The 22,154-nt window shown below is 43.9% G+C and overlaps 2 protein-coding genes and 3 pseudogenes across 2 annotated transcripts; 3 read left to right on the forward strand and 2 right to left on the reverse strand.

Annotated features, from left to right (window-relative positions):
- The first annotated feature begins 892 nt into the window (after positions 1-892).
- Positions 893-1,784, forward strand: LOC127768087 (probable calcium-binding protein CML21). Its single transcript, XM_052293610.1, has one exon. It carries the CDS (start codon positions 893-895, stop codon positions 1,493-1,495), a length of 603 nt encoding a protein of 200 aa, XP_052149570.1. The 3' UTR covers positions 1,496-1,784.
- Positions 1,785-3,391: 1,607 nt separating this feature from the next.
- Positions 3,392-3,772, forward strand: LOC127766446 (probable calcium-binding protein CML21; annotated as a pseudogene).
- A 5,188-nt stretch (positions 3,773-8,960) lies between these two features.
- On the reverse strand, positions 8,961-10,871 carry LOC127769020 (uncharacterized). The gene is made up of 5 exons (XM_052294711.1): positions 10,350-10,871; positions 9,778-9,907; positions 9,401-9,558; positions 9,204-9,287; positions 8,961-9,023 (listed from the first exon to the last, which is right to left on the reverse strand). Exons 1-5 carry the CDS (start codon positions 10,869-10,871, stop codon positions 8,961-8,963), a joined length of 957 nt encoding a protein of 318 aa, XP_052150671.1.
- Positions 10,872-13,215: 2,344 nt separating this feature from the next.
- On the reverse strand, positions 13,216-16,708 carry LOC127766447 (uncharacterized; annotated as a pseudogene).
- Positions 16,709-19,100: 2,392 nt separating this feature from the next.
- LOC127768988 (calmodulin-like protein 7) lies at positions 19,101-19,737 on the forward strand (annotated as a pseudogene).
- The last annotated feature ends 2,417 nt before the right edge of the window (positions 19,738-22,154 follow it).

Consider the following 22,154-nt stretch of genomic DNA (forward strand, 5'->3'; position numbering starts at 1 on the left):
AACATCCAAGACAACATGTGAGATAAGTAACATTAAATTGAAGTATGGAATAGTGGTGTTTACATTGGAAGAGTAGTGCCTAGTACTAGTTTCTTAATGATATGGAGTTTATGGAAACCATGTTTAGTGTTATGGGTTGGGACTGTCCTTAGGAAATCATAATTGTAGGATCGAATCACAATAACTAAACCAACCAGAGGGGAGGTGAATGGTTGGTATACTCAAAAACCGAAAACTTTTAGCGGAAATAAAAGTTAACCTCGAATTCGACGGATCGCGGTCTAACCGAGGTTGTCCTGCCGGTCTGACTGCCTGGTTGCCGTCGGTCTGACCGAGATTAGATCTCTGGTCTGACTGCCGAGATCAGCTCCTCAGACCGCGGGCTGGCCGGTCTGACTGCGCACATATCGCCGGTCTGACCGGCTACCCTAGCCCGGTCTGACCGGTCAAAAAAATAACAGCAGTATCCTGTAGATTCACCTGTGAAATCCAATCATCTCCAAAACCACTTCGTGAATAAAATCCAAATAACAAAATCAATAATCTCTGATGCCAATTGTTCGTCACAAAATAATAATAAAAAACTTTTGATTTTACAATAAATAACCACTTAATTAACCGGCCCAGGACTGTTGGTGGACGGCATCACGAAGTCATCCACGAAAACCGACGCGGATGACGCTTTCTGACTGAACGTGTGTGTTCCCATGGATTGCCGCGAACTTCCATTATTTTTGCCTCCATGGCTCCATATATCCATCAGACATACTGCTTATGTCTATATATACAACGAGCAAAAGATTCATGCTGTACACCAGAGCACCACAAGTTAGCTGTAGCAGATTAAATTTAAGTTCTTGATCAATCAGTGGATCGACCTAAAATTGTTAACATGTGGCAGCAGCTGGTGGCGTCGATCGATCGCGGTCTCGTCTTGTCGGTGTCGTCTCTCCTGATCATTAGCAGAGGCGTGCGCGCCGTGTCTCGCGCGCTCGTTCGCCTCGCGCTCCTCCTCGTGCACGTCGTCGACGAGGATGACGACTATCGCTACTGCGCGGCCGATGCTGGCGACGACGGCGTCGTCCAGCCTCCGCGGCTGCGTTGTTGCGAGCGGTGCGCTGCGGCGCCGTGGCTGTCGCGCCACGACGTCGCGGCGGTCGTGGCGAGCCTCGGCCTGGTCGCCGCCGACGAGGATGATGAGGAAGGCGATCATCAGGCGCCGTGCGGCGCGTGCGAGGCGGTGGCGGCGGTGGAGAAGCTGGCGGAGAGCAAGGTGGCCGGGGAGGGCGAGCTGCGGGAGGCGTTCCGCGTGTTCGACCGCGACGGGGACGGGTACGTGAGCGCGGCGGAGCTGCGGAGCGTGCTGCGGAGGCTGGGCATGGAGGAGGGCGCGCGGCACGGCGACTGCGTCAGGATGATCGCGGCGCACGACGGCGACGGCGACGGCCGGATCAGCTTCCAAGAGTTCAGAGCCATGATGGAGAACGCGGTTTAGAAGACACACCAACCAACCAGCTAGACAACCGGAGTTCACACGTACGGCGGATTGGATTAGTGTATAATTAAGTCAGTACCGCTTGATTCATCTTGTCGAAAAATGTTGGCAGGTGACTTTGATAGTCAGTACTCCATACCATTTTGTTGAGTTCCATATATCTCTCATCCGTCAGCAAGGTTTGTTTAACGCTCTAGTTAACTACCCAACTAATCTTTACAATAGTAAATAGGTTTATGGTTTTTGGAACTTCTCTTATGTCTTGTCATCAATGTGTATAGCTCTATGAGCAAAGGCCAAGATTTTATTCTATTATTTAAAAAAAATCTTATGTAATCAATAGTCCAATACATTGTAACGATATACCTGGACTGTTGGTCATCTGAATTAACGGTTGAAAATACATGCAGCTCATACGTAATACAAAACGTTATATCTAAAAAAATACTAGTACTCATACATAATTAACATTGGCTTATACTACTGTAATAATCCTAAATTAAGCCACAGTTATATTCTCCTAAAGCCCCAGGGCCGTGCATTAGGTGAATCAATTTTGTCTAGAACTAATAAGATTGAGTTGAATCCAAACAGAATCATGCCTCCTACAAACGAAAGTGTATCAAAATTATCAGGAAATCGAAATCTGTCAAATTTCCGATATTCGTAAGTTCCCAAGACGATGGAGGTGAGATACCCAAGCTCCAAAACCACTCTATATATATCATTTGCATCCGGGTCTCCAAGTCGAGGCATCCTGCATTTGTAGTGGAAAAAAGTGCTAACGATAAGCATTACGTGAACATCTACAAGCCTGATTGTGTCCCAAGATTCATATGGAGACTCTGTATTCGATTGACAGATAGTACATAATATTGTAGATCTAGTAAGCTATGAATTAAAGTGCTATATACATAATTTGGAGTAATCGTGTAGATCTGGTAAGCTATGAATTAAAGTGCTATATACATAATTAGGAGTAATCGTGCTCAAATCAGATCAAAGGCCGACCTTTAACTTGATTTCATCGATCAATCTTATATTCTACACTCTCTGTTGTAAAATACTAATAGCAACTAGTATCAAGCAGACATATTCTATTAATTAATACGAATCTAGATATGAGATCTATCTAAATACTACCTCCATATTTTAATGTATGACGCCGTTGATTTTTTGTCCAACATTTAACTATTCGTCTTATTTAAAAAATTTATGTAATTATCATTTATTTTATCATAACTTGATTCATCATTAAATGTTCTTTAAGCATGATATAAATATTTTCATATTTACACAAAAATTTTAAATAAAACGAATGGTCAAACGTTGATCGAAAAGTCAACGACGTCATACATTAAAATACGGAGGGAGTATATAGTATTGGAATGTATCTTGTCTGATAACTACATTGTAGGATGGTGAAGTTACGTACGCTTGACTCGAAGGCAAATAATATTCCAAAAATCGAAACGAGAAACAATAGAAGGAACATATAACCAACCTGTTATGAAAGAGTGAAGCTTGCGATGTGGCGGCTGAGGCTACGGAGAGAGGCCGGTGCAGGGAAGGCTGCAGCATATATACAGGCCGTATGGACTATAAAGTTCCATTGACAACTCGATATCGGACTCGAGCCATAGCGCATTGGGCTAGGACAACACAATTTGTACTATTCACCAACTCTCCACGCGCACCAACTTTTCACGCGAAACACACATGACACAGAAATTCAGCCTAGGGGTCAAAGCTTGGGTTCGAAACATCACTCATTATATTTGTTTGATACTTCATTCGTTTCAGATTATAAGACGTTTCAAGTTAAACTGTTTTAAGTTTAACTTTATTTATATATAAATATAGTAATATTCATAGTACTAAATTATTTCTCATCAAATAAGGGGCAGCGAGGAGGACGACGACGCCGCGGCGCGGCAGCGGTCGCTCGCCACGACCTGGTCGCCGCCGACGATGATGATGAGGAAGGCGATCATCAGGCGCACGTGCGGCGCGTGCGAGGCGGTGGCGGCGGTGGAGGAGCTGGCGGAGAGCAAGATGGCCGGGGAGGGCGAGCAGCGGGAGGCGTTCCGCGTGTTCGACCGCGACGGGGACGGGTACGTGAGCGCGGCGGAGCTGCGGAGCGTGCTGCGGAGGCTGGGCATGGAGGAGAGCGCGCGGCACGGCGACTGCGTGAGGATGATCGCGGCGCACGACGGCGACGGCGACGGCCGGATCAGCTTCCAAGAGTTCAGGGCCATGATGGAGAACGCGGCTTAGAAGACACACCACACTAGCTAGACGATCGACCGGAGTTCACACGTACGGCGTATTGGATTAGTGTATAATTAAGTCAGTACCGCTTGACACACCAACCAGCCAGCTAGACGACCGGTGTTCACACGTACGGAGTAGTATTGGATTAGTGTATAATTAAGTCAGTAACTAGGGACAGATTTCTACAAAGGCAGGAGCAGTGCACCGTGCCGTGTCTTAGCGCGCGTGGAGACGCAGGAGAGTTGGCGAGTAGTAGGAGTACGAATTAGTATCGGTTACGGCTCGAGTCCGATATCGACTTGTCAGTCCATACGGCCTATATATGCTGCAGCCTTCCCTGCGCCGGCTGGCTGCTTAACACGGAGTACGTCGCCTCCTCTGTTCCTCTGTTCTGTCGCCTCCGCCAATCGTCGCTGCATCGCCAGCCTTTTTTCCTCGCAACAAGGTTAGCTCATGGATCTGACGGCTATACCCTTCTCGTTGTTCTTTGTTTTAATTTTAGGGATAATTTATCTTGCGACTACTCGTTGGCAATATTTTTTTCAAAAATTTATAAAATGTGAATATATAATACAATTGTATCGTGAATATAGTGTGACTTTTATACAAATACAACATAATTTGTACATAACTTTAAAAATACGACACAACACGGCACTTTCGCGAAACGGAGGTTGTCTGCCAGAATCCCCTCACCTATACTAGCATTGTGATGTTTTCGTTCTCCGCTAATATGAATTTTAAAACAAATATAATGATTTGGAATTGTATAGAAGCTATATATAAATTACATTGTAGTTATATGTAAACTGTAATATTACTACTTTACAACTATACGATATAATTAGTAAATTTGATAAATTTTTAAAATAAAATTTATTGATAAATATATAGCAACCTCATTTACCTTTGTCATTAAGATAAATCGATGTAGTTAAGATAATTGACCGTGTTGGAATTTGGAAGCGGCGTCAATTACACGGTCACTGCACGAATATAACATAATCACGCTAGTATTTGTTTACACGCTTATATGTACCTATACTTTTTTTCCAAGTAAAATCCACAAAATTTTGAACAATCTCTCGCAAAACTATATATTTTATATTAAAGTTTCAATTGGATTTTAGTGAAATCAAGGATGTGTCGCTGGTTTCCGTCTCTTAGAGCATGTGTTAGAGGACACATTCACGAGGGTGTGAGTGTGGTGTTGCGTGTATAGTGGTGTGTGTGCGTGTTCATCAGATGTCTAATTAAAAAAATATTGAAGTTACCACAAAACTAAATACTGTAGAGTTTAGTGAAATCAAGGATGTGTCGCTGGTTTCCGTCTCTTAGAGCATGTGTTAGAGGACACATTCACGAGGGTGAGTGTGGTGTTGCGTGTGTAATGGTGTGCGTGCGTGTTCATCAGATGTCTAATTAAAAAAATATTGAAGTTATCACAAAACTAAATACTGTAGAGTTTATCTCCAACACTACCGTTATGTTTGAGCTATAAATATAGTAGTGTTGTGATTAAAGTAGCACTAAACCTATAGTTTGTGATAAATTTATCATCTAGTATTTATTTTTTGACACTCCATCATCATATATAGTTTTATGAGAAATTTTGTATTAAATCTATAGTTTTTTTTTTACAAAATGTTAGATATGTAGTTTTACAATAGTTTGGTAAAAATATATAGTTGTGTGAAATTTAATCTTTTTATCTTTCATAGGATGCCTCGATTGGGAGACCCGGATGCAGGATGCGGAGGTAGAGTCTTTGCGGAACTTGGATATCTCGCTTGCATAGTTGGAGGAATTTGGTACGATCGATGCATAGTTGGAGGAGTTTGCCACGATCGGAGATGTGGAGATATTATTGATTATTTGGGTGCCTCACTAATTGTAGGTGGAATATTTGTAATAGCAGGTGTAGGAGCTTCTGTCATGGGAATAAACTCAGGGTTTTTAATTATAGATACAATCAATCCACATAATGCACGGCCCTGGAGAACCAGAATATAACTGTTATAAGATTGTACTCGTGGTATGCCAGTACACCATGTATATATTTTGATTCTACGTAACACTTTGATCTTAATTGTTTATGTTAAATCTGCATACTTACATATGAGCATTCTATAAATCATCAAATATGCATATTTGTATATTAGTATTCGATATAAATCATGTTACATCTTGTTATGGTCTCATGAACAAGTTATATTTTTAGTGTTGACTCTAGTTTTTTCTCAATTTGTCGTTTGTACCTATACACTTCTTTTTTCCATCTAGGAGACCCGGAACCGGAAGCAGATACGGATTTAAAATCTTTTTGGTGCTTGAAGATCTCGCTTCTGTCGTTGCTTTCTTGGGATTGAACATAATTTATGGAATGCTCAAAAAAATTGGGCTGTGTTTAGTTCCACCGGCAAAAAATTTGCCGGATCACATCAGATCATATACAGACACACATTTAAAGTATTAAGCGTAGACTAATAACAAAACAAATTATATAATCCGCATGTAAACTGCGAGACGAATTTATTATGCATAATTAATCCGTCATTAGTAAATATTTAATGTAGCACCACATTGTCAGATCATGGTGCAATTAGGCTTAAAATATTTGTTTCGCAATTTACATGTAAACTGTGTAATTAGTTTTTTGTTTGGCAATATTTAATACCCCAGTCCATACATGTATTCAAATGTTCAATGTGATGGGGAAAAAAAGAAAATTGCCCGGTGGATCTTCAGCTATTCATACTTGTCAGACTGTGATGAGTGACCCATCCATCTTCAGCCCATCAGCGAGACAGCAGCGCAAGGATGACGCCATGACGGCAAGGAATGCTCGGCGACGACGGTGAGGATTTCTTAGTTGCTCGTGGCCGACGACAACGCAAGCATAAAAGAGGAGTCAGCAGCGCAAGCATGGAAGAGCGTCTCCGATCCGCGCGTAGGGAATCCACCTTGAGGACGCGAAACTCTTGGCGGTCGACCTCGCCGAGATGGCGGCTGCTTGCATTGCAGGGACCTTTTGTGCTCAGTCGCGCCGAGCCGCCAACGCACGGCCTATTCGCTCGCTCGCTGGCCTTGTTCGCCGACCTGCACGGGGTGCGCGGCGGCGAGGAAGTGGATCGAAAGGCGCGGAAGATGCAGCGCCTGCCGCCTTGTCGCATCCTATCCCAAGAGCTCGACGTGCTCGTCGAACTCGATCGAGCAGGCGGACCTGCGCGCACCGATCAGGCCACGGCTAGAATGGCGCAGCCGGTGGGCGGTAGCGGAGGAGGAGGCGCATGGCGCAGGCGCAGCAGAGGCCACAGACCAACCACCTCCGCGTCCCTCGATTACGTGGCATGATGCGCGGGCGAGATTCCGGGGAGGGAGACCGCGCAGTATTTGCGTGAGGGAATGAATGCGTGAGTTTGCTGTTGCATTGCAACGCACATCGTGGATTTTCCGATCTGAACCGTTGGATACAATGATCGAATGGTTGAGAAATAGATAGCAACTTTATGTGCGCAATTGATGGATGGATGGATTCACGCATCGGTGGGGCCTGGGGTACTGCTGATTCTACCGTAGGATTGCAACGTAGAAACTCCTCTTCCCTTTTATATTACTAACTTCGTTTTAGGTTACAGGACGTTTTGACTCTGCTTCAAGTTTGATTAAATTTGTAGAAAAAAATAATAATATTTTCAATTCAAGACAAATTTATTATGAAAATATATATTCAATTATTGATTTAGTAAAACTAATTTGGTATTATAAATTTTACTATATTTGTCTATAAACTTAGTCAAACTTAAAAGTAGTTTGACTTTAACCAAAGTCAAAACGTATTAAAACCTGAAATGGAGGGAGTAGTATGGATAGATTGCCAATGGTTTATGATGAGATAACCCTCAATCCAGCAATGATAATACGGCAAAGTACCATCACCATGACAAAATTTCATAAATCAGTTTGGAACAACATGCAGGTAGCAATCCCTGCAAGAATGACACCAAGCGAAATTGAAGATTCCCCAGAACAGCACTTATGCTTCAGCAATATTTGAATTTAAGATATAAGTGCTATGTCAAAATGATTCCAAAATGATGACCAATACATCTGGCCAGTTCTGTACCAATTTCCCACATCTTTCATTCTCTTTCGTATTATGCACTTCTCTCTCAAAAGCGAAGCAAAACTCATGAATACATCACGCAACTACACAAGGTCTCTGTCATTTACTTCAGTAGACTAAATTCATCTCGGCTTGTATTGTTTTCCTCGGTGGTGGTGAAACCTACATCCAGGATCACTGGAGAACCGTGACTGCATCTAGTCAGATATGTAACCTGCAATAGCCAACTACTACTGAAAAGAAAAGAACCACGTCGAACTAGACATCAAACTCTTCTCAGAATTTTCTACTTCTTCCTCTGCTACAAAAAATGACCCACCATCCAAATTCTTTTGATACTTCTACTTCCTGGACCTGTCAAAGAAAACAGTGGTAAAACGAAATTACCACACTAGCAATAATAACAAGATCAACAAGAATTAAAATTGCAGTGGAAAAAGAACAATTCTGAACTTTCACAATGAAGTACTGTTTCTATTTAAAAGAACTTTCTGACAAGAAGTACATTTGTTTACAATTAATGTGCACACACATCCAGAATTGTGCAAAAATGCGATAGTCATTTTCCAAGATAAGAAGTTCAGAAGTATTGGATTTCCAGTTCCATTTCTAGGCATCAGAAAAGATTTTCTAGGCCAATAGACAGCAATAGCCACAGTGACCATCCACCAATGGACCCTTTGAAACTATTTTTTAAGGAAATTATGAGCTCTTCGATTAATTAAAAGCAATAGCCAGTGCACATCCAACATTACTGGTCTCCTAAAATTTCATTGCTGTTGCAAGGGAGCCAAGAATCCCTCTGTTGACAGTAGTATAACACATGTCACAGAAACCACAAGCACATGATCAGGCTTCTATCTATTCGGGGCATTTACAGTTGCAAACTGCAATGTTGCTATATAAACAGTAAACCCAATGAACTCAGTCTGCGTACAACTAGATCCAACTTAAGAGCATAGGAAGGTAGGTGCATTTGCAAAATGGTAGCACCAGTGGCAGTCATACATTGCAAAAAGTAGAACAATATTCAGAACTATCATGCATTTTCTTTTTCTAACCTTCTCAAAGATCCCGAGCTCTTCTTCTTCTAGTTGCAGGCTCGACCAATGCACTCTTAGCTTCACCCTGTTCAAGCAGGCCTCACAGTCAGAATTAACCCACACCAAACACAATGAAATATATGAAACGATGAAGAAATAAACAGCGCCACTGATATTTCTTAATAATTGTTACTAAAACTAGATGTAGTAAAGTTATCAAGGAAAGCTATCTAAACCAGCAACAATTCATTGCATCTTTGCTTACCTGTTCTGTAATGACTGCCTTCCTCTTATGTTGTTCAGCCTTCTCAACAATGAACTTTGCACGCTGAGCTTCTTGTTCATCGACCTGCTTGGTTTCAATTGCATGAGTGAACTCTTTTCTAAAGCTCTTAAACTAGCATAGCATACCATGGAAAGATATTACATGTTTAAAAACAGATAGATATGATAAGACAGTACTTCTCTGGGTATGATAAGCTGACTGGCATTGTACTGTGCAACCACCGCTTTGAGTGTTTCATGCATAAGTGAAGTCAAAACTCTCTCACAGAAATTATCCCCCAGGGATCTGTACTTAGTTGGTAATGGTCTTGTAAGGACACCAAGACCAGGTCTCACTTGTTAAGTTATCAAATTGTATCAAACTAAAAATGTATACTGCCACCATTGCAGGCAAAGCATAACATACATTGCAATGCTAATCACACACATAAATGTTGGTTCTAAACCACTGTACCAAACCACCAACATGCTCAAAATACTTAACAAAGCAGTTCAGAAAATACTTAACATAAGTTTGCTAACATTAGCAAATCACAAACTCCAAGTGCAATGACAGAATTTTACCATCTGGAGATCACGGCTTCCAGAAGTGCTCTCGACGAGGTTGGGGCGGGGGCAGACATCAAAGATTGTCAGCCTCTCGAACCACGGGATACTGAAGTGGGACTTCTCAGGATTCAGCAACTGTAACAAGCGCACAGCCTGTGTTAGATAAAGGAGAAGTTATTTGCATATAAACTGGCATAACATGGACAATAAGGTTTGATTAGCTGAATGACATTGTATTGGAAAAGCAAAACTCTCTTATTGAGGTTCTCTCCCAGGATCACAGTGAGGAAAACCATTGCTACCTTGTTGTTACAGATCTCCCTGGCAACTTTAATCTGTTGGAGAGCGAGGAAGGCAGGGTTATTCTCAACTGCCTGAATTTACAGCAAAGTAACACAATCCCAACCAGACTGAATTCACAGCAAAGTAACACAATCCCAACCAGACTGAATTCACGGCAAACGTAACACAAACGTATATAACCTCAAATCCACAACGAACGCCCAAATCTTAGTTCTCAAAAACAAAAAGAAAACACCCAAAACCCATCCCTCCCGGACATGGAGAAGAAGCTCACCAGGGTTGGCCCTGTAGGCGAGTTGCTGAAGGCGACAGCAAACGCGGCGATGTCGTGGAGGCCGTAGGCAGCGCTTCCCTCACCACCTGTCTCGTCGCCGTCGCCAGGGCCCTGATCCTCGTCGTACTCTGCATCATCGCCACCCGAAGCCGCTCTATCATCTGGAAGGTGCTTGAGCTTAGGGGCTTGAGGATGGTCACCTCCAGGTGGAGGTTGGCCTCCATTCCCGGGTAGAGGAGGACGAACATCTCGGCGTCGACGACGCCGCTTGACGAACACGTAGATTGTGTAGCCTGCGGTCACGATCGCCGCGGCGCCGATCAAGTAGACGACATGGCGTGGACGAAGTTGCTCGATCTTCCGGCGCAAGCACGCTAGTACTCGTGGAAGCCACCACCCCTGAAGCGGTGGCTCAGAGTGGACGTCGGCGACGACCATGGTGATGGTGTGGTTGGAGTCGCCGTTCCCGACATCTTCGTAGCTCAAGCTTGGGGGCGGCAAGGGAGCTTCCACGAAAACCATCCACGATGGAGGTTTGGGCTCGTCGGGAAGGCGGGGCTCCGGCTTCGGGAGCATGCCGGGAAGGCGGAGCTCCGGGAGCTTGCCGGGAAGGCCGTACACCTGGAGCACTTCGGTAACGCGGCGCTCCAGGACCTCGCTGCCGCCGCCACCGCTGCTGCCGCCGCCACCGCCGCCGCCGCCGCCATCAGACTCCAGTAGTGGCTTGATTACCTTGTTGTAGAAATGATCAACGCTGTTGAGAAGCGCTTTCCTCAACTCGCTGTCTTGCTCGAATATTTTGGAAGTCCGGCGAGCAGCCATGGTTTAGGCTGAGAGAGAGAGAGAGGGAGAGGGGGAGGGAGGGGGAGAGAATGGCCTGGAAGAAGAAGCAGAGCACCGGTGACGGTGGCTTATATACGAAGACATCTCGATTCAAAAAAAGGACATCTCATAATGCAATGAAAAAAACAATAATAAGTATAAAAAAACGTTAAAAAAGGAAAATTAGAACAAAATTTGTCAAATCGTGTTCCGCCTTATCATCGAAACGCCGCTCCTGTTACTCCGCAAAAGCCCAGAGCAGAGAGTACTACTCCCTCTAACCTCTAATATAAGTTTTACTTATACTATTTGATCATTCGTCTTATTAAAAAAATAGAATATTATTTATTTTATTTGTGACTTACTTTATTATTTAAAATACTTTTAAAACAACTTTTTGTTTTTAATATTTATACAAATTTTTTGAATAAGATGTGCATTCAAACATCACAAGAAAATATAGGGGACGAGGTACTAGTACATAGCAGTAGCAAGCGTGCGCGACGCGACGCGACATAGACACGAGCTCCCGTCTCGCCGCGTCCTCCCCATGGGCCACGGCTCCAACCCCGACGAATAGCTCGGTCGCCGGCGCCGCAGCGCGCGCCACCCGGCCACCGTGACGCGACTTCCTCCCGTTCTCCGAGGCCGGCCGATCGATCATCGATCGATGGGGCGAGGCCGGCATGGCGTCGCCGGAAGATGGGGAAGAGAAGATGGCCGGGAAGAACAAGCATGGGTTCCCGCTCGGCTTCCGCTTCGTTCCCGAGGACCAGGAGCTCCTCGACATCCCCGACGACAAGCTCCGCGGCGCCCCGCTCGACCGCGCGCACGACGCCGTCTTCCACGAAGCGCGTATCCTCGACTTCCACACCGCCAAGCTCTACGGCGCCACGATGGGGCTGGCCGCCATGCCGTTCGCGGCGGGGATGCGCCACGCGTGGGGGCGACTCTTCCGGTGGCGAGGCCGCGAGGCTCTGCGAGCTTGGCAGCTGCCCGCAAACCGTCGGCTGTGGGGTGATCCGGGTAGCGTGCGACCGGCGCGCGCCGCGCAAGTCGACCTCAGCGTGAGCATGCCCATAGCGGTCGTGCTCTAGTTCGGTCTCGGCGTGAGGTTCGTCGGCCTCTGGCTGGGCCTCCTCGCCGCGCCTCACGCTCTGCCTCCTCTCCTCTAAGCCCCACGCGGTGGTGGGAGTGGGCCACGTGGCAGCGGCGGCCGCCGCAGAAGAGGGTGCCGGGGGCTGGCAGGAGAAAGGCCACCTCGACGCGCTGGCGCTCGCTCTGGCGCCGTCAACCTCGCCGTCCGCGTCACCGGGTTCTTCTCCTGCCGCCACGCCTTCCTCCGCTCCGCGTCACGACGCTCACCCTGCGCATGGAGGCTTCGCGGATCGACAATATCCGGCGTTCCTGACCGGGGAACAAGAACGGTGGACGAGGGGGGGACACGACACGAAGGCGGTGTCCGACGTGGTCGACATCGTCGTGGCGGCGCGCCGCGTGGGCATCGGCGAAGACTCGTGTGGCGCTGGTGGCGCGGCGCCGTTCGACGACGACAGATACGTCGAAGGCCACGTCGGGGTGTTCAAGCTCGGCCTCTTCTCCGCGCAGTCGGAGACCATCCGCGTGCTGGAGTTCTACGTCAAGGGAGTCAGGACCAACTGGGGCATGCACGAGTTCATCAGAATCATCGGCCCCGACAACGAGGTATTCACCATGTTGTATCTTCTTGTGATGATCGAATTGTTTGGTCTGATTTGGATGCAACTTGTGCGATCTTGAGTTCTTGACTCGTACAACTTTTTTTCTGAACTTTCGCCAAGGTTTCAAGCGAACGGCGAGAGCCGGGAGGGACACCTCGCCGCGAACGGTGGCGAGAGCACGAACCAACGTGGACAAGCGTCGGCGACGGACTACTACCAGTACGCGACCTCACAGGCGTATGCGTATGCGCCGTCGTACATCCAGCCAGGATGGAGCCAATGAATCAATGATACCCCTACGATGTCGCGGCGGCGCCACCGATCACGCCGGATCAACCAACACTTCAGCGCCACCCGCCGCCGCCGACGCCGCAGGGAACGGAGCACGTCTTCGCATCCGGCGTCGTCGTCGGGCCTGAGGATGAGGAGAGCGCAACACGCAGCAGGGCTCCTCCTCGGTGGCGGCCGCGCCTGCCGTGCTCGAGGATGACGATGACGACGACGACCGTGCCGCCGGTGCAGGTGACGGCAAAGACCCTGCGATGCGTATCAGTTATTCAGGTGACGGCAAAGGCTCCGATTTGAGCATTGCAATTTTCAGATCCCCCGACTGCTTTACTTGCTTAGCTGGTTTTGATCTGGGCCGACAAATTTCGTCCAAATTCGTACTGGTGTTCAAGTAATCAACTTCATACTTTTTCTGCCCGTTGGTTATTAGTACTACTTTACTTGTTCTACGTGAGACTGCAATGCTGATCTACAATTACAAGTTATCGTAATGATCCATTGTTGCTTTATGACTGTGGTTTGCTGCTGTTAAAAGGAAAACTCAATTCATCCCTCAAGGGATATTCTCTCATATTTGCATGTCACCTAAAAAGTCATAAAAAAATTAAAAAATATGTAGTAGGATAGATTAATATGTGATATGTCACTTCACAAACATGCAAATTAAAATTCAACTTATACAAGTAGAAACAAAAATAATAAATTTGACTATAAATAGAACGTGTAATTTGCAGTCAAATTTGTTATTTCTGTTTTGAATTGTTTAAGTCGAATTTTAACACGCATGTTTACGAAAATATATATCACATATTGATCTATTCTACTAAAGTTTTTTCAAAATTTTTTGAACGACATGTTCCGGTGTTAAAAGGCTCCAGCTATATACTTGCTTTTTGCATGAGTTGAATTGGCTCTCTGCCGCTCTGCGTCACTGATTTGGGGTAGCTTTTCCTCACACTGGAGCCATGTCATAATGTAGTTGCATGGGGTTCGGAATTTCGGATCCCCTGTAGTTGACTACAACTCCACCGGGTGGAGTTGCCTAAATTTGTGTCTTCCATTATTTCATATGCTACGACGAGTCCACGATCATGCCTCCTCAGAGGTTCGGTATTTCTAAAAAGTAAAAAAAGAACTCTAACGATAATCATGTTTGATTTTAAAATCTCAATAACCATAAAGATAGCAGCGAATAAATTAATGACTAGATTAATTTGATTAAAGAAGATTATATAGATCACCTTTTTTTTTCTAGTAGCAAAGAAACAGGCAGTGGAGGGCTGACTTTGCTGGCCGTAAGCACTTGTCGAGCCCAGATTAACGGCCTATAAATAGAACAACGGCCTGAGATTGGAATAGCGGCCTTCTTGCGTCGTACGCTTCCTACTTCTCCCCCATTCCGCCAGCTGGACAGCTCGAGTCGCCTCGCCACTCCGTGATACGCCGTGGCCACAAAGCTCGGAGCACGCGGCCGCGACGGCGACCTCGAAACGAGCTTTCGTCTCGCCGCGTTCCCTTTTTCTCCACCCCAATCGGATCCATCCCCGACGACTAGCTCGGGTCGCCGCCGCCGCCGCCGTGTCGGGACTCCCTCTCGGCCTCCCGTCGTCCGAGCCCGGCTGATCGAACGAGCGTGGCGGGAGCATGCACCGGGAGATGGGGGAAGACGATAAGGGGATGAACAAGCACGGCGTCCCGCCGCCGGGCGGCCACTTCGTGCCCGAGGACCATGAGCTCCTTCTTCAGATTCTCCAAAGCAACCGCTATCTCAGATACGCTATCATCAAAGCTACTTGTCGATGTATTAGTATTAGTATTACCATCTTGCTTGTTTTTGCCTCCAGACTGTGTGTATGGATCATTTGCATCGACTTCCGCGGCACTTGAGTCATCAATCTTGAGTTCGTTCTCGAGAAACTCAACGAATTCTTCACCAATGGCCTCATTGACCAGAATGTAATATGATTAATGGGAGATTACCACCAACGATCATAGGCATGATTATAAATTGCAGCATTTATGTACTATTGATTAGTGTTCACTCCCAACAGTAGATGTTTACAATAATACAGTGGAACAAAGAAAAGTAAAGAACTGTGTGCCTACGGGTAGAGACCGGAGATGTAACACATTTCCATTATCTAAAAAAAAACTCTTCCCACAAGCTTTTAGGTTTCTGTTCTGAATTCAGACCGGCTTCCCAGTTCTGAAATTCAGCTTGAAGGTCTCTAAGGCTGTCCCCAACCCTCCATATCATCTAGTTTCCATAGCATTAAATACATTGCCACGTAAGCAAAAATCCTATGTGACAAGAGAGTTAATGAGGAGAGAGATAAAAAGATGAAAAAACCATTAAAAAACCATTTCTCATGCAAGAAACCATCTCTACATAACTACCAAGAATAAAAACAAAAGGATAGGTGGATAAAAGAAGAGAGAAGAAAGATGATTGGATGAGAATTTAATTTGAAGACACCATCCATTGTATACATAGTATCTATATGATATGATAAGTATGTAAGGGAGCGTATCCTATGCACACAGGCCCTCGCGTGTACACACCGTGTACACCAACTAAAAATTATCACAAAAAATTTTAGGAAAATTTATACATGTACTTTCAATAGTATTACATCTACGTGCAAAGTCGCATCTTCAAATTCATTCTACATAGAGAATAACAAAAAAGATAAAATTCTGACCAAATTGCAACCTTAAAACTGTCAGATTTTTTGTTTTTTTTGTTACGGCTAAAATATAATGAATTTGATGTTAAGATTTTAACCCTAGGTGTAATACAATTGAAAGTATGTGTATGATTTTTTCTAGATTTTTTGGTGATATTTTTTAGTTGGTGTGCACGTGTGTATACGTGAGGGCCTGTATGCATAGGATATGTTGCCAGTATGTAAACTACTTGATAGTTTCTAAGTTGGGGATGGCCTAAGGAAATCCCCTGCAGAACCATGACCACAGTATAAATGCCAACTAATGGAACATTTTTAGTTCAACTATCTAGTAACTACACACCCTAGAGTTCCCTGTATGTACTGAAGTTTCAAAATACAAGGATTATAATGTGATCTAATCTACCAGTTGTTTCTTAGCAGAAATGATCTCTCTTGAAACTTCATTTTACTACTCACTAGCACGAAATTCCTAACCACAGAAACCATAATGGAGTACGGTTCATTAATGCAGCCGTAGAATGGGTCTTATTCATCGTATGTCCTGGACGAATAATCTGGGTTGCTGCTAGCTAGTGCTCGCGTACTTGAACCGGCTCTCTGAATTCATGAGCGTGTTGTACGCATGCTTGATCCGCAGAAATTTCTCTTGCGCATTGGGCTACGTTGACACAACATCAAACACAAACATTCAGTGAAACGCAAGGAGGTAGCAAGGTTCGGGGGCGGCTGTGGCACGCACCACCTCCTTGTTGAGGTCCGGGTGGAACTTGAGCGGCGAGCCTTCAACTGGAGTAGACAGCGTCACCACCGTTGAGATCATGCGGCGCAGGTGGAGCAGCAGCGAGAATCGCACGGTCATCCTTAGCTCACAGTAAATAGGTAAAGCAATGTCAAAACTGATTAATCCCCAATCTCCAGATTAGTATGGGTTACGGCTCGAGTCCGATATGGACTTGTCATTGTCAATGGACTCTAATAGTCCATACGGCCTATATATGCTGCAGCCTTCCCTGCACCGGCTGGCTGCCTAATTAACACGTACGTAGTATAGTATACACCACGGCTTGTCGGTTCCTCTCTTCTGTCGCCTCCGCCGATCGTCGCTGCATCGCCACCGCATCGCCAGCCTTTTTTCCTCGCAACAAGGTTAGCTCGTGGATCTGACGGCTATACCCTTCTCGTTGTTCTTTGTTTCAATTTTAGGGATAATTTATCTTGCGATTACTCGTTCGTTGGTAATAATTTTTTTTTCAAAAATTTATAATGTGAATATGATACAATTGTATCGTGATTATATTTTAAATTTTATAAAAATACAACATAATTTGTACATAACTTTAAAAATACCACACAACACGCTACTTTCGCGAAACGGAGGTTGTCTGCCGGAATCCCCTCACCTATACTAGCATTGTGATGTTTTCGTTCTCCGCCAATATGAATTTTGAAACAAATATAATGATTCAAAATTATATAGAAGCTACATATAAATTATATCGTAGTTATACGTAATCTGTATCAATATAACTACATTACAACTATACGCTATAATGTAGTAAATTTGACAAATTTTTAAAATAAAATTTATCGATAAATATATAGCAACATCATCTACCTTCGTATTTAAGATAAATCGATGTAGTTAAGATGATTGACGTGTTGGAATTTGGAAGCGGCATCACTTACACGATCACTGCATGAATATAACATAATCACACTAGTATTTGTTTACACGCTTATCTGTACATATACCTTTTTCCTAAGTAAATTTCACAAAATTTTGACCAACCTATCACAAAACTATATATTCAATATTAAAGTTTCAATTGGATTTTAGTGAAATCAAGGATATGTCATGTCGTTGGTTTCCGTATCTTAGAGCATGTGTTAAGGGACACATTCACGAGGGTATAAGTGTGGTGTATGTGCGTGTTGCATCAGCTGTGTAATTAAAAAAATATTGAAGTTATCACAGAACTAAATACTGTAGAGTTTATCTCCAACGCTACTGTTATGTTTGAGCTATAAATTAGTAGTGTTGTGATTAAATTAGCAATAAACCTAGTTTGGGATAAATTTATCATCTAGTCTTTATTTTTTTGGCACTCCATCTTACATATGTAGTTTTATGAGAAATTTTGCATTAAATCAGTAGTTTTTTACAAAATGTTAAATATGTAGTTTCATAATAGTTTGGTAAAAATGTGTAGTTGTGTGAAATTTAATTTTTTTTATCTTTCATAGGATGCCTCGATTGGGAGACCCAGATGCAGGATGCGGAGGTAGAGTCTTTGCAGAACTTGGATATCTCGCTTGCATAGTTGGAGGAATTTGGTACGATCGATACATAGTTGGAGGAGTTTGCCACGATCGGAGATGTGGAGATATTATTGATTATTTGGGTGTCTCACTAATTGTAGATGGAATATTTGTAATAGCAGGTGTAGGAGCTTTTGTCATGGGAATAAACTCAGGGTTTTTAATTATAGACACAATCAATCCACATTATGCACGGCCCTGGAGAACCAGAATATAACTGTTATAAGATTGTACTCGTGGTATGCCAGTACACCATGTATATATTTTGATTCTACGTAACACTTTGATCTTAATTGTTTATGTTAAATCTGCCTACTTACATATGAGCATTCCATAAATCATCAAATATGCATATTTGTATATTAGTATTCGACATAAATCATGTTACATCTTGTTATGGTCTCATGAACAAGTTATATTTTTAGTGTTGACTCTAGTTTTTTCTCAATTTGTCGTTTGTACCTATACACTTCTTTTTTCCATCTGGGAGACCCGGAACCGGAAGCAGGATACGGATTTAAAATCGTTTCGGAGCTTAAATATCTTGCTTCTGTCGTTGCTTTCTTGGGATTGAACATAATTAATGTTTTTTTAGTTGTACACAAAATCAGTCCGCATGAATGTTTGGGGAGACCCGGAACCGGAAGCAGGATACGGATTTAAATACTTTACGGAGCTTAAATATCTTGCTTCTGTCGTTGCTTTATTGGGATTGAACATAATTAATATTTTTTTTACGCAAAAACAGTCCGCATGAGGGCATCCTCAATGCTATGATAAACTCCACAATGGTTAAAACCTATGAGAGAAAATAAGATGGGTCCCACTTGGTAAAAAAATTAAGTTGTCTACCAGCTGCAGGCCTGCAGTTGTTGGGACTAACCAGTTGATCGATCAGTACTGGATCCACCGATCGAATTGAGGTTGTTAACATGTGGCAGCAGCTGGTGATGGCGTCGATCGATCGCGGTCTCGCCGTGTCGGTGTCGTCTCTCCTGATCATTAGCAGAGGCGTGCGCGCCGTGTCTCGCGCGCTCGTTCGCCTCGCGCTCCTCGTGCACGTCGTCGACGAGGACGACGACTATCGCTACTGCGCGGCCGCTGCTGCTGGCGACGCCGTCGTCCAGCCTCCGCGGCTGCGTTGTTGCGAGCGGTGCGCTGACCGGATAAGGGGCGGCGAGGACGATGACGCCGCCGCCGCGGCGCGGCTGTCTCGCCACGACGTCACGGCGGTCGTGGCGAGCCTCGGCCTGGTCGCCGCCGACGAGGATGATGAGGAAGGCGATCATCAGGAGCCGTGCGGCGCGTGCGAGGAGGTGGCAGAGCTGGCGGAGAGCAAGATGGCCGGGGAGAGCGAGCTGCGGCCTGCGGGAGGCGTTCCGCGTGTTCGACCGCGACGGGGACGGGTTCGTGAGCGCGGCGGAGCTGCGGAGCGTGCTGCGGAGGCTGGGCATGGAGGAGGGCGCGCGGCACGGCGACTGCGTGAGGATGATCGCGGCGCACGACGGCGACGGCGACGGCCGGATCAGCTTCCAAGAGTTCAGGGCCATGATGGAGAACGCGGCTTAGAAGACACACCACACTAGCTAGACGATCGACCGGAGTTCACACGTACGGCGTATTGGATTAGTGTATAATTAAGTCAGTACCGCTTGATTCATCTTGTCGAAAAATGTTGGCAGGTGACTTTGATAGTCAGTACTCCATACCATTTTGTTGAGTTCCATATATATCTCATCCGTCAGCAAGGTTTGTTTAACGCTCTAGTTAACTACCCAACTAATCTTTACAATAGTTAATAGGTTTATGGTTTATGGAACTTCCCTTATGTTTGTCTTCAGTGTGTAGCTCTGTGAGCAAAGGTCGGGATTCTATTCTATTATCTTAGAAAAAAATAGTTATGTAGTCAGTAGTCTAATACATTGTAATGATATATCTGGACTGTTGGTCATCCGAATTAACGGTTGAAAATACATGCAGCTCATACGTAATACAAAACGTTATATCTAATAAAAAAATACTAGTACTCATACATAATTAACATTGGCTTATACTACTGTAATAATCCTAAATTAAGCCACAGTTATATTCTCCTAAAGCCCCAGGGCCGTGCATTAGGTGAATCAATTGTCTAGAACTAATAAGATTGAGTTGAATCCAAACAGAATCATGCCTCCTACAAACGAAAGTGTATCAAAATTATCAGGAAATCGAAATCTGTCAAATTTCCGATATTCGTAAGTTCCCAAGACGATGGAGGTGAGATACCCAAGCTCCAAAACTACTCTATATATATCATTTGCATCCGGGTCTCCAAGTCGAGGCATCCTGCATTTGTAGTGGAAAAAAGTGCTAACGATAAGCATTACGTGAACATCTACAAGCCTGATTGTGTCCCAAGATTCATATGGAGACTCTGTATTCGATTGACAGATACTCCCTCCATTTTTTAATAGATGACGCCGTTAACTTTTTCTTACATGTTTGACCATTCGTTTTATTTAAAAAATTTACGTAATTATAATTTATTTGTTATGGGTTGTTTAATCACTCATAATATTTTAAGTGTGATTTATATCTTATATATTTACATAAAATTTTTGAATAAGACGAATGGTCAAACATGTGAGAAAAAGTCAACGGTGTCATCTATTAAAAAACGGAGGTAGTAGTACATAATAATGTAGATCTGGTAAGCTATGAATTAAAGTGCTATATACATAATTTGGAGTAATCGTGTAGATCTGGTAAGCTATGAATTAAAGTGCTATATACATAATTAGGAGTAATCGTGCTCAAATCAGATCAAAGGCCGACCTTTAACTTGATTTCATCGATCAATCTTATATCCTACACTCTCTATTATAAAATACTAATAGCAACTACTCCCTCCATCCCATAATATAAGGGATTTTAATTTTTTGCTTGCATTGTTCGACCATTCGTCTTATTAAAAAAATAGAATTATTATTTATTTTATTTATGACTTACTTTAACCACAACTTTTTGTTTTTTATATTTGTATAAATTTTTTGAATAAGACGAGTGGTCAAATGGTACAAACAAAAAGTCAAAATCTCTTATATTATGAGACGGAGGGAGTAATATCAAGCAGACGTATTCTATTAATTAATACGAATCTAGATATGAGATCTATCTAAATATATAGTATTAGAATGTATCTTGTCTGATAACTACATTGTAAGGATGGTGAAATTACGTACGCTTGACTCGAAGGCAAATAATATTCCAAAAATCGAAACGAGAAACAATAGAAGGAACATATAACCAACCTGTTATGAAAGAGTAAAGCTTGCGATGCGGCGGCTGAGGCTACGGAGAGAGGCCGGTGCAGGGAAGGCTGCAGCATATATAGGCCGTATGGACTATAGAGTCCATTGACAAGTCCATATCGGACTCGAGCCATAGCGCATTAGGCTAGGACAACACAATTCGTACTACTCACCAACTCTCCACGCGCACCAACTTTCCGCACGAAACACACATAAACGGGTTGACAGAGAAATTCAGCCTAGGGGTCAAGTTTGGGTTCGAAATATCACTCCTTTTATTTGATTGATACTCCCTCCAACACATTTTGAATCAAAGTTAAACTGTTTCAAGTTTAATTTTATTTATAAACAAATATAATAATATTTATAATACTAAATTAGTTTTCATCAATTCAATAATTGAATATATTTTCATAATAAATTTGTCTTGAAATGAAAATGTTATTATTTTTTTCTATAAACTTGGTCAAACTTAAAGCAATTTGACGTCTTATAATCTGAAACGGAGGGACTATTGGACTCTTCCCTAATATTCACTTTTTTTTAAAAAAAAAATTCAGCGTCCACGCGGCGCCTCTCCACAGAGAACATGCAGCCGCGACACCGCCGAAAATCCCTGCTGACTCATGAGACAGTCCAGCGTCCGCGGCTGCGTCGTTGCGAGCGGCGTGCTGACCGGAGGGGCGCCGGCGA

Source organism: Oryza glaberrima, chromosome 3 (assembly GCF_000147395.1).
Source record: "Oryza glaberrima chromosome 3, OglaRS2, whole genome shotgun sequence".
NCBI classification, from domain to species: domain Eukaryota; kingdom Viridiplantae; phylum Streptophyta; class Magnoliopsida; order Poales; family Poaceae; genus Oryza; species Oryza glaberrima.

Bases quoted from the DNA above. Each gene is read 5' to 3' on its own strand.
- LOC127768087 (XM_052293610.1), top strand. From the start codon at position 893: ATGTGGCAGCAGCTGGTGGCGTCGATCGATCGCGGTCTCGTCTTGTCG.
- LOC127769020 (XM_052294711.1), bottom strand. From the start codon at position 10,871: ATGGTTTTCGTGGAAGCTCCCTTGCCGCCCCCAAGCTTGAGCTACGAA. The intron at 9,908-10,349 runs GTGAGCTTCTTC...CGCTTGTTACAG, and splicing joins CGCCTACAGGGCCAACCCTG to TTGCTGAATCCTGAGAAGTC. The intron at 9,559-9,777 runs GTCATTGCACTT...TAACTTAACAAG, and splicing joins TCTCCAGATGGTAAAATTCT to TGAGACCTGGTCTTGGTGTC.